This window comes from Orycteropus afer, unplaced genomic scaffold (genome assembly GCF_000298275.1).
Source record: "Orycteropus afer afer isolate SDZICR_OR568_19922 unplaced genomic scaffold, OryAfe1.0 scaffold00074, whole genome shotgun sequence".
In the NCBI taxonomy this organism is placed as follows: Eukaryota; Metazoa; Chordata; class Mammalia; order Tubulidentata; family Orycteropodidae; genus Orycteropus; species Orycteropus afer.
In genome coordinates this window covers 11,583,398-11,596,677 of record NW_006921661.1, presented here as the reverse complement: position 1 = coordinate 11,596,677, position 13,280 = coordinate 11,583,398, and the positions used below count along the sequence as shown (strand labels likewise).

Genomic DNA, 13,280 nt, shown 5'->3' with positions numbered 1-13,280 from the left:
ATGCTCTCACGGTGATGAATTTGCCATCACACGCATATCAAGGACTTTTTTTCTTATTTGTCTCCACATCCCCAATAATATTTGGGCTAATAGATAGTTTATGTTGCTGGTAAAGTTTTGTCAAAGTGAATTTTCTAGGACTGAAAATGGCAGAACCACACCCAGAAGAGAACATAAGATTCTGGCTCTGGCAAACACTTCAATTAGATAGACTCTTTTGCAATACTTCTTGTTAAGTTGAAACAGCCTGTGAACAGCTGGAAAGAATATTGGACTGGACATCAGAAGATTAAGGTTCTAGTACTGATTTCAATATTACTCTTCTTCTCCCTGTGCTTCTGCAAAACACTCCCTCAGAACCTCAAATCTGAGAATTATTTTCTTCATCTGAAAAATAGGTATAGAGAATAAAATGAGTAAAGAAGTATATAAGATTCCTAATATACCTAAGGAGTCTTAGCAGTTCCAGCCTATAACTATTTGAAACTACTCAGTACCGAAGTGACAGATGTGTGAATGAGTCTTTAGAAGATTACAGCCCCAGCCACTCTCAGCAACTGCATAAGAAAAACAACTGCTTAGCTGAGCTAGTCAACTCTCATTTCCATGAAAGAATAGCAGTATTATTGCTATAAGACACTAAGTTTTAGAGTGGGTTATTACAAACAAATAGATAATGGTTATTGAGAGTGATGGTGTGTAAGACCACTTCACTTCCACTCCTTGGTTTCCATATGCATGTTTGCTAACTGTCAAGGACATATTTTCATAAAATCATTATTAATTCCAATATTGCATATTGAAGGCAACATTCCACCCCAACAAGGTGTTATCCCCAAGCTGGTATTTAAAAGACTTTAAAATATTCTATCTAGTCAACAGTTTCTAAATGATATGGTATAAGGTAGGACAAGTAGATCCTGTGGTTGTATGTCCATTGTCACAACCTCAGCACAAATGGATCCCTTGGTCTAAGGCAATAACATGCAAGATCCCATGACAGCAAATCAGCCACTCTGTGAGCCAGAGCACTTGAGTACATGCCACTTTCTGATCTCCAATACTTTGGTCAGCAATCTCAAGATTTATGTTCAGACATCATATTCTTTAAATTCTTGAAGATCTTTTGGTGAAAATCCTCTTTCCTTCTGTGACAGAGACATTACTTCTTTTTTCATGACCTACCAAGCCTTCACCTGGTTTATTGTTCCCAAGAAGTCTGACTCCAACGTTAGCTAACTCTGCCACCTTCCAGTAAATAGAAAGGTACTCTTTCTAAAGACGAGATGAACAAGTAGAAAAAGGCCACTGAGACATAAACATTTGTCAAAAGCATGTATTAGATAAGTTCAATGTGGGCTAGATAACCAGAATCTCTGCATTCCAGAGGGTCCTGATTGCTCATTCTCTAATCACTCTGGGTGTTTCTGTCTGCTCTGTTCCCTCTAGCCTACTTTGACCTTCTCACCCTCTCACCAAATATTCCTGTCCCAGGGGTGAAGTTCAACAGAGAACAATTCTTCTGTGAATCAAGGTCTGATGTCCCTGAAGATTGGCTTAATTTCCCTGTGGCAGAATAAATGAAGAGTATCCTAGCTGCAGGGGCTTCCTGTGCTCATATAGAAGGTTGTACAACAGAGCAGCGTGGGACATCAGTCAGGGTGAGTAACCATGGCCCAAACTCAGATCACTCTATATTTCTAGAGTTCTGGGGGGCTCTTCTGTCAGTCCTTCTGGTCTCCTCTAGAAGAAGAGTCAAAGGCAAGAAAACAGAGGTAGCAGGGAAATAAGGAGAACTGACTATTGGGTAGCCTCAGTTGGCAGTCTCATATCCTGCATAAGGAAGAGATCAAAGAGGTTCCCTTCTTATAGCCCAGCAAAGGGCTCAGAATTCCAGATTGTGTTTCTAAGAGCAATGCTTCTAACAGTTATGGGTAAGAGGACCACAAAAAGTCTCTTCCGGACTGACATTCAGAAACCTATGACTATGCTTGGCAACATACAAACATAATCCACAGATTTAACCGATGATTTTTTTCATTTATCCATGCACCAAATTGACTAAATTCCTAATATAATACATAGACTGTGTTGAGTGAATCCATAATAATGTGAATCAGAGTCACTATCATTAGCAAGCTCAAATTAGTTGAGAAGAGAGAGAAATCAGAAATCCTCATTTAAAATGATTGAACAAGATTTTAAGACACTTGAATTAATATATAGAAAGGAAGAAAAAGTTCTTGTTGGGGGAATATAGTATGAAAAAAGTAGGAAACAAGAAAATTTTAGGGATAGAAGATTCTCAGAAGGATAAAAACAGAGTATAGACATAGAAAAATAAAAGAGAACTCTATTTCAGCACCACTTGACCTAGCAAACATAAAATGCCAGAGTTAGAAAGACAGAGAAACTAGTCCAATTTCCTGATTTGACAGATAAGGAAACTGAGAACCATAAAGAAAAAGTGCCATATTTTGAGTAAACCTGGATCCAACTAACATCTGTGTCAAACAGTGTCATTTATTTGAAAGAACAAGATATTTGCTGCCAAATAAAACCAATATTGAATAGTTTCACCATATCTCCTGCCTAAATTACTTGACTTATTTAAATCTCAATGTCTTCATCAGTAAAAATGAGGAACATTAAATCTACTTCACTCTGTCGTTTCAGAGCTGAAAGTATATTCAAGTTATTGGTGCAGCCACAGTACATCGTAGTCACTAAAAGGTAGTGTTAGTTATAATTGTCTGATTTATGATTTAAATAAATAAATGGTTAAAGTTGCCCAGCATCATACAGTGATATAGCAGAATAGCTAGATCCAGAAACCTCTTCACTAACTCTCTACATTAAAAGAAATTGAAAGGCATGGCATTTTGCTTCATGCTGTGTATTAGCATTACTCTAGCAATGTCTAGACCTGGAGAGTGAACTCAGGGTCTCTTCACTTACAATTGTCCCAAAAATTCTGGTTCTACAGCCTTTCAGAGATGTACACCTAAGTGAAAGTACAAAGTTGCAGCTGAATGTGTTGATGGACTGGTCTAGAAAAAATAATGATGAAATTCAGTGGATCAGGGCTTTGCAATTTCAAGGTGGTACCTCAGGAAGACTGAGTTGGTTGAGGCAACCTGAGAAATCTATAAGTGGTGGAGGAGTGATAGTGTAAATTGAAGACAATGATGCCAGCCAAGCAGCTATCTAAGAAACAATGAGAGAAAGGATAAGATTATGAGCAATTAACATAGGAATTGAACAATGGTAAGAAGAGGATAGATGCCAGATATATTGGGCAGATAGAAGGAATTGATGGATAGATATCTATCAACCCAAGACATATGACAGCTGTAAATACACATTAGTCTGTAGGAGTCTCTACCAGATTTCTCCAAGTAGGTTATGGATAGACCCAACACATGAGATTTATTGTTAACATTTTAGGAATCCATTGCTCAGAAATTTAAAAAAACTCTTCACTCCTTCTATGCCCAGTCACCCCTAGAAAAAACATATTTCCAATTCACTTCAAGTGTATAATGTGTTATTGCCTAGAATAGGGCTTCAATCCCTCTCCTCTTCCAAACTAGCCATTAATCTCAGTATCGGGAGACTAAAGGAGCAAAGCTTATCTTTTGCTTCCCTTTCTTTCATGAGTTTACAAACTTGATTATTCACTCTGTCATTTATTCCTTCAAACAACAGATGTTGACTAAGAATCTACATTGCTCCAAAAACTTTACTATGGTAAGAACTACATCTCAGTGAATAAAACATGTGAATACTAGATTCTTAGATCTTATAGTTTAATGAGAAATATAGCAAACCATAAAGAAAGTAAACAATCATAAAAATGGAAAATTTATTGAGAAACAAAAGAAACTGCAATATGAAGTGTAACAATAATGGAAGAAGTGTGTCTCAGGCACCTACTTAAGGTCATCTCAAATGGCTTTCTGAGTCAGTGATATCCAAGAATGAGAAGGAATCAGCCATGTGAAAAGTAGAAGATGACCAGGTTGAACATAAAGCTCAAAATAAAGGAAGAAACTTGGCCTACATAAGAAAGAGAAATAAGATTGGAGGGACTGAAGACAAGGAGAAAGTGGTAGCCCTCATATAATAACAGTTGAGCTAGGCACAAAAATGCTTCAGCACAAGTCAAGTAATTTATTATAACATCAAAAGTGTATTACACAAAAGTCAAAAACAAGAAAAACGGGTAGCTTCAGGAAGAACTGTCTTCAGTGAGGGCAAAGCCATCTCTATGGAAAAAGCAAAGTAGCTATCACTCTCAAACTCTTCCTCAATAAACTCTCCTCCGTGGTTCTTTCAATGTGCATATTTGATTCAATTCTTCTTGTCTCTTTCCAAGCAGACATTTTCCATTTCTCCCTATGCTCAAGAAAATAATGTAGCCTCAATTTGAATTAGACACTGACTAGACTCTCTGATTTCTGGTTACTATTACCTGGCAGATAGAATCTCATTTCATCAACTTAAGCAGATGTCAACCTTTAGGATGATGAGCTTTTGCAGGATAAGTAAGATTATGTAGTACTGATATGACCCTCAGGGCCCAATCCTATAATTAAAAGAAGCAGGTTTTAGAAAATAAAATATGATTTTTTTTGATGAAATAAGAAATCTAGGCAATGTACCAGCAAAAAACCTGAAATGGGTGATAAAACAAACAAAAAAAGCTCACTGCCACAGAGTCAGATCCGACCCATAGCAACCCCTCCTTGGGTTTCCGAGGCAGTGTCACTATGGAAGTAGATTGCTTAATCTTCCTTCTCAGGAGTGGCTGGTGGGTTTGAGCCATCAGCCTTCTGGTGAGCAGCCAAATGTCTTAGGCACTATGCTACCAGAGCTCCAGAAATGGGTGATAGATAGTGAATAATTTAGTTGTTATCATTATTATTTATATGTATATCAGTAAATTATAGAACCAATTACGGAATTTGATTTTTAAATTTTTGATTCAATACTAGATACTCTTTCCTATCATCCTGGTTTCTCTAAGTATCTGCAAAGATTGAAGAAATCACATCATCCTAGAGATCTTACCTGCCTTCCAAGGATGCTCCCTTCCCAGAGCAACACCTCCTTCTACCACCCATTAGCTTTCCTGATGATTGGTATCCCAGGACTGGAGGACATCCATGGCTGGATCTCCATTCCTTTCTCCTCCATATACACTGTGGCCCTCACTGGAAACTGCCTGATCCTACTGGCCATGAGGAGGACCCCCAGCCTGCATCAGCCCATGTACTACTTCCTGTCCATGCTGGCTCTCACTGATGTGGGTCTCACCTTGTCTACACTGCCCACCACCTTGGCTGTGCTCTGGTTTGACCATCGTCTCATTGGCTTCGATGCCTGCCTGGTCCAGATGTTCTTCCTACACTCTTTCTCTGTGGTGGAGTCCTCAGTGCTCCTGGCCATGTCCTTTGATCGCTTTGTGGCCATCTCCAACCCCTTACGCTATGCAACTGTCCTTACAGATAATGTCATCATCAGGATTGGGATGGCCATTGTGGCTCGTGCTACTCTATCCCTTTTCCCAGTGCCATTTTTAATTAAACGTCTGAACTTCTGCCCAGGCAAGATCCTCCTATCTCACTCCTTCTGTTTCCATCCCGATGTGATGAGAAAAGCTTGTGCTGACATCACCATCAATATACATTATGGGCTCTATGTGGTTGTGTCCACTGGAGGTATAGACTCCTTGTTCATTGTCCTGTCTTATTCCTTCATTCTGCACACAGTCTTAGGGCTGGCCTCTCCCCAGGAGCGACTGCGGGCCCTCAATACTTGTGTCTCCCACATACTAGCTGTGTTTGTCTTCTTCATTCCAGGTATCACCATGTCCATGATTCACCGTTTTGGGAAACATCTGCCTCACATTGTACATGCTCTTGTTGCATATGTGTACTTGGTTGTGCCTCTTATGCTCAATCCTATCATCTATAGTGTCAAATCCAAGCCCATCAGAGGAGCCATGCTCAGGATGCTGAGGGGGAAAGGCCAGGGCTGATAAACCATGCTATAATGACAGAATCTTGGTATCATAAAAGGGAGTGTTGTGGTCTTGCAGAAACCTGCTATACTCAACAAACTCTGAAAATCCCTGGTTTATGCTGAGACATTTGGAAGATCATCAGGCTTATTCATGTTACAAACTTATATATTTAACATTTTCTTAGTACTGGAAGCAGTGCCCTGGATTAAAGACAGAAAGATATTTAAACACAGTCTTTTCTCTGCCAAAGGTCACAAACTAGTATCAGGAAGAAGGCATGTCAATATACAATCAGAAAATAAACTAATCAGTGTTATAATAAGTTATGTGCAAGAAATTTCTAGGGATTGCAAATCAACAGTTGACAGAAATTACTTGGGAAGGTTGAGAAAGCCTCCATAAAGGAGAAAATACTTTTTATTTCACCTTGCAGAATTTTTCTAGGCAAAGTAGGAGTCTGGCAAGAGAGAGAAAAATCCAGTGGAAAGAAATTAAAAAAATAAAAAGGTACCAAGTTTTGAAGAAGTAAATGTTTCTGTGAAAAGTGATTAATAATGGGAGAAAAAAAAAACACTGCCACTAAGTTGAATGTGACTCATAGAGACCCTACATTACTGAGTAGGACTGCCCCATAGGGTTTCCAAGTTTGTAAATATTTACAGAAGCACACTGCCTCATCTTTCTCCTAAGAAGAATGGAAAGTTCTATGAAAAGGTACAATAAGAGGATCTAACATGTTCTGGGGGTCAGGAATTGCTTTCCTCAGAAAGTGATAATTAAGCTGAAATCTTAATATTAAAGATAAATTAATGGGGAAAAAAGAAGGATGAGCATGTAAGAAAAGGTCTACCGGGCATAGCGTATTATGTCTCCAAAGAGCTTATAGTAGAAAGAAACTCAGCGAGGTAAAGGAATGGAATGAAATGCAGTACGACTAGAAGCCAAAAAACAAAAGAGTCTATGGTGCAACATAAGGCTGAAAATATGCATAGAGATCAACTAGAATGATGGGAAACAATTAGATTTTTAAATAAGTGTTAGAGTGGGGTATGAGATTGAGGTGGGATTGTTTTTAAATGATCACATTTACTTTCAGAAAGATCATTTTATTTTGCATTGTGAAACACCAATTGAATTAAAACTAGAATGCATGGAAATGAACTAGGGAGTGGGGGTAAAGAGAAAGAGAAATAGACAGATTCCAAGGTTATATAAAGGTTATTACTCAATTTTGGATTGAATATGAAGACTAAGAGAAGACGGAAGTATCAAGGTTAACTTGTAGATGCAACACTTTCACATCAGGATAGATAACATTGCTATTAATTGAATGCAAAATATAACAGAAGAACATATTGGGTAGAGAATATCATGAGTTTGGTTTTATACACTTTGAGCTTAACTGATTTGAAAGCATTCAAATGGCTGTTACAGGCAGTTAGACCAACCGGTCTGGAGCTCTTAAGAATAGTCTAGTCTAGAGAAAAAATTTAAAAGTCACTGACATAAAGACGGTAATAGGAGCCACTGGCCTAACTGTGATTGGGTAATAATAATTAAATATTGCTCTCTCTCAAAGCCTGATACTAGGTCCTATTTTCTTCTTCCACCATGTTTTCTCCTCAGAGTAGAATGGGTTTTCAAATGAAACTGAAAAGAAGTACACAGAGATATAAGAGAAAAATCAAGAGTATAATGCAGTAGAAGTCAAAGGAAAAGAGTTTATCAAGAAAACAGGATAATATTTCTAAATATATATTTGTATGTGCTATAAAAATGTTCATATGCAGTATAAATCTAACAGAGGACAAAGTTAAAATAATGTCTTAGCCACAGCTAAGCACCATGAAGGAGTGAGTCACTGGGCCTGCAGCCTGGAGACTATAGTTACAGGGGACATCAAGCTCAATGTACACAACCTAAGGGAGCTCTGGTAGCATAGTGCCTAAGGCACTTGACTGCTAACCAGAAGGCTGGCAGTTCAAACCCACCAGCCACTCCTCGGAAGGAAGGTTGGGCAATCTACTTCCATAGTGATACTGCCTCAGAAACCCAAGGAGGGGTCGCTATGAGTCGGGGCTGACTCGAGGGCACATAACAACAACAACAACAGTACACAAAAACATTGTTCTAGATCTTACTTCAGTGAGTAGCAACTGGGGTCTTAAAAGCTTGAGAATAGCCATCTAAGATACAACTATTGCTCTCTCCTCAAATGAAGCAAAATAAAGTAAAAAAAATCAGACACATGGAAAAAATCCAAAGGATGAACCGGTCATGAGATTCTTAGCCTATATAACCCTGAAACCCAAAGAACTAGGTGGTGACTAGCTACCAATGTCAACCATTCAGAAAAGGATCAAAATTGGAGATCCTACATAGAGTGGGAGAAAAAAAATGTGGAAAAAAAACAAAATATAAAAAAACAGGTTTATTGGTCAGATAGAGACTGATGAAATCACGAAGAGTCACTCTTTGTGATGGAATTGAATTCACTCCTGCGGCTTAACTCATGGCCAAACAATAGACAGGCCTAAAAAGCCAAACAACTACACCAAGATCTTAAAAACTTGAGAGTAGCCATACAACAATCCTTAGAACAATCAACCATGGTAGATCAGAAGGGTGGCATTTGCACAGGGAGAAAGGTAGGGAGGCAGGAATTCACAGTCAAGAAGGACACAGGGAAAGGATAACCACAAGGAAGAATTTATTAAAAAAAAGAAAAAGCAGGAATGGTCAACTGTGTTGAAAGATCAGGTAAGATAAGGACTGAAAGATCAGGTAAGATAAGGACTGAAACCTCAGGCTGACAGATATTAATGGCAGAAGAGCTATTTGAGAGATGCAGAAAAGGGAATAACAAGGTAAAGATATCTAGTAAAGATAACTTTACTAGAAACTTGGCAATGAAAATTGAGAAGATGAAACAAGAATATGGAGTCTAAGAAAGTTTATTCTTCTTGTTGTCATTGTTGTTTTTGATATGGAAGAGAATGTGGTAAGTTCTAGGAATGATTCATTTGAGAAGGTGAGGTTGAATATACAAAAAGCAGATGGGGCGATAATATAACTTTCCTGAGCAAGTGGGAGATACAATCCAAAGCAAAAATTTTTTCAGAAAGAGACCCAGTCTAGTTATCATGGTTAATAAGTACTTTGTAATAATTAGGCTAATATAAGGAAATATGTCTCTTCCTTTAATAAATTTATATCTCCAATGTTTACTTTAGAAGGTTAAGAGCAGTCTTAACCTGGGCCCCTCACTTTCCAGGTTTTCTTTCTTTTAGTTTTTAATCTATTTTTTCAACATCTATTTACTTAATATTTTATTTATTAAGCTATACTACTATAAGAACAACAAAACCATTTTCAGAGGCTTGACACATTACTAATTTATTTTTCACTCATTGAACAGCATGATGCAAATTGAGGTTGGCAGGAGGTTGCATGTGGGTGAGATTTGGCTCGGTACAATTTTTCAGGAATCTAGACAGCTGGTGGTTTCCCAAATGCAACCCACTGCTTCCCAAGTCTCCTTGAATGTCAACATCTAGCCAGAAGATAGGAAAAGAATACAGGAGATTGCACATAAGAGTGTTATGAGCCAAGCATAGAACGACATGCATCACTTCCTCTCACATTTAAAGTAATGGCTAGAATCAATGATACCTAATTCAAAAAGGGGGCGGGGAGGATGTCTAGTTGTGTGTCCATAATTGAGAAGAGTCAGGTCTGGTGAATAGTAGTCAACTTCTGTCGTAAGCATTTACTATGTTCCAGACACTTTCCTAAGTGCTAAGGATTCAGTGATGAACAGAGATAGCTGTCTGTGCCCTCATGCATTTGCAATCCAGCACAGATATTAAATAAGTATAATGTAGATTACAAAAAAGAGAAGGAAGCGTTCCGTAGAGTCTTATCCGAGAACCTGGTCCTGTCCAAGACTCCAAGAAGTTGAAAACCAACTTGAAACCTGAAGGATAAGTGGGTATGATCAGGAAAGAGGCTAACAGTATTCAAGGCAAAAAGAGTAACATGAGTTAATGTGTACTTAGGAGAGAAACAGCAAGTGTGAGGTGCTGTAATCAGTCCAATAAGGAGCTCTGAGTGGTGCAGTGGTTAACTGTTTGGCTGCTAACTGAAATGTCTGCAGTTTGAACCTACCAGCTGCTTCCTGAGAGAAAGGTGTGGCAGTCGGCCTCCTGAAAGATTACAGCCTTGGCAACCCTACGGGGCCATCCTACTCTTTCTCTGACTCTGTCTTTATCAACTCCACAGCAATGGGTTTGTTTTTTATTTTAATAAGTCCAATAGAAGTAGAACATAGAAACCAAAGTGGAGGAGAAGCACAATGAGATCTTTGAGGTAGGCAAGGGCAAAACGGTGGAAGGCTGTGTGGGACATATTAAATATTTTAGATCTTTCTCAAAGAAAAATGAGAAGAAATTGAAGTGATATAATTAGCAGTATATATATATATATATATATACATATATTCTTCTAATGGCACTATGAGATCTTTGAGGTAGGCAAGGGCAAAACGGTGGAAGGCTGTGTGGGACATATTAAATATTTTAGATCTTTCTCAAAGAAAAATGAGAAGAAATTGAAGTGATATAATTAGCAGTATATATATATATATATATACATATATACTCTTCTAATGGCACTATGAAGAATGTACTGAGGAATGGAAGCAGGAATTTGCTTAGGAGGTTGTAGCATTTTTTCAAGAACGAAATTATGATTTGTACCATGTTAAATATACTGGATATCTGCCTTTCTTTTTGACCTCTGTTATGGATAAGTTTGTATACCCAGAAAATATATGTTGAAATCCTGGTCCTTATACCTCTAAATAGAAGCCTTGATGGCACAGTGGTTAAACTCTCAGTTACTAACCATAAGCTCTGAGGTTTGAACCCACCAGCCTCTCTGCAGGAGAAAGATGTGACAGTCTGCTTCTGTAAATATTTACAGCCTTAGAAACCCTACAGGACAGTTCTACCCTGTCTTATAGGGTCATTGACTCAGAATGGACTCATATACCTGTAAACATAATCCTGTTTGGAAATAAGGTTTTCTTTTTTATGTTAATAAGGTCATACCCAAGTAGGGTGATGTGGTAATTAAGGTTATGTCTGAATTTAGCTGGGCCTAATTTTGAGTGGCTGGGCAGTTGGATGTAGTTATTCCCCATGATGAGACTGCTTATCAACTCCATGGTGGAATCTACTATGAGCAGCTAAGGAGCTAGTTGCCTTGTTGTTGTTATGTGCCATCTAGTTGGACCCAATTCATAGCGACCCCTCCTTGGGTTTCCGAGGTAGTATCACTACGGAAGTAGATTGCCCAACCTTCCTTCCAAGGAGTGGCTGATGGGTTTGAACTGTCAGCCTCTGGTTAGCAATCAAGTACCTTAGGCACTATGCTACCAGAACTCACAGCTACCTTAGCGATGTGGTTTTCTTCCAGTATATAAGAAGCATTGAGAAAGGTCTCTGAGCTTTTTGGCACACTTGGATCCTGCATTTAGCTGAGTCTTCATTCAGCAGCCTGTCATGTTACCTGCCAATCTTGGGACTGTTTCTGAACTTGAACTAGTAGCCTTCCATGTTGTTTGATGATCTTGGGACTGTGCCATTTTACTTGTCAACCTTGGGTTTGTCAGCCTCAGCAGACAACATCTGGCTGAGTTAAGAGATGTCTCCAGCTCCAGTGGGGCAAGAGCAAGAATTGAACCCCAAGGTGAAGGACTTTCACCCAGCCCCTCAAGCTGGCACTTTGAATTGAGACTTCTAGCCTCTAAAACTGTAAGAGAATGAATCCCTGTTTGTTAAAACATCCATTTGCGGTATATCTGTTAGAGCAGCACTAGGGAACCAAAACAGGTGAGTTCTAAATCTAAGAATTTCTGAATTATAAAAAGATTAGAATGGATACAGAGACACAATGGGGAGACAGATGCCATGTGAGGTTTGTCTAAAAGCCTGTTGTTATTGTTGTTATTTGCCATCAAGTCGGACCCGACTCATAGCGACCTCTCCTTTCCGAGGCAGTATCACTATGGAAGTAGATTGCCCAATCTTCCTTCCAAGGAGTGGCTGGTGGGTTTGAACCGCCAGCTTTCTTGTTAGCAGTCAAGTGCCTTAGCCACTACACTACCAGAACTCCTGTCTATAAGCCTAGGAACCAAGAAATGTCCAAGGCTAACAACAAGGAAGAAATCAACATGGCCATGACTCTGATTTGGACTGGTGGTCGCCAGAACTGCGAGAAAACAAACTTCTGCTCCTTAAAGACACTCACTTCTGTTGCAGAAGCACTCGATAACTAAGACAGCTTCTGAGTAGCTTTGAACATCCTTCGGTGCTTGGGGAATTCCTAACTTTATAAGTGAGAAGGGGATACAACTAAGCTAGATTAGTGAATAAAGGCTGAAACTCTCATTCTCTTAACTCCATAAATATTTATTTCTTAGTTATGCAGTGTTCCATTCACCTCAGGCAGCCCTCCCAAGCAGCCCACCACCAAGCATAGACTCTGGGCTCTGGGCCTTTCTGTGTCATGCCTTAAGAAAGTCAGCCCCTTTTATAGAAGCTAGATATTAGGTTTCATCAGTTTTCTTAGAAACTTAGGCTCAGATATTAATATGACATGTTGTCGTTGTTGTTGTTGTTGTTAGGTGCCATCAAGCCAGCTCCAACTCATAATGAACCTGCATACAACAGAATGAAACACTGCCCAGTCCTGCACCAGCCTCACAATCCTTGCTATACCTGACCCCTTCTTTGCAGCCACTGTGTCAATCCATCTCTTTGAAGGACTTCCACTTTTGCTGACCTACTTTTTACCAAGCATAATATCCTTCTCCAGGGAATGGTCCCTTCTGACAACAGGACCAAAGTTGTTGTTGTTGTTAGGTACCGTCGAGTCATTTCTGACTCATAGCAACTCCATGCACAGCAAAACGAAACACTACCTGATCCCGCACCAGCTCCATGATCCCTGCTATTCTTGAGCCCATCACCACAGCCACTGTGTCGATCTATCTCGTTGAAGGCCTCCCCCTCTTTCGTTGACCTTCCCCCCTACCAAGCATGACATTCTTCTCCAAGGAATGGTCTCTTCTGACAACATGACCAAAATAGGTGAGATGAAGTCTGGCCATTCTCACTTCCAAGGAGCATTTCGGGTGCACTTCCTCCAGGACAGATCTGTTAGTTCTTTTAGCAGTCCATGGTACTTT

At 39.2% G+C, this 13,280-nt stretch overlaps 1 protein-coding gene across 1 annotated transcript; it reads left to right on the top strand.

The window, feature by feature from the left end:
- The first annotated feature begins 5,044 nt into the window (after positions 1-5,044).
- LOC103197132 (olfactory receptor 51I2-like) lies at positions 5,045-6,043 on the top strand. Its single transcript, XM_007941011.2, has one exon. The coding sequence runs from the start codon at positions 5,087-5,089 to the stop codon at positions 6,041-6,043; it is 957 nt and encodes a 318-aa protein (XP_007939202.1). The 5' UTR covers positions 5,045-5,086.
- Positions 6,044-13,280: the final 7,237 nt, after the last annotated feature.

What these genes read in the sequence shown, in the direction of transcription:
- LOC103197132 (XM_007941011.2), top strand. Translation starts at nt 5,087, where the DNA reads ATGCTCCCTTCCCAGAGCAACACCTCCTTCTACCACCCATTAGCTTTC.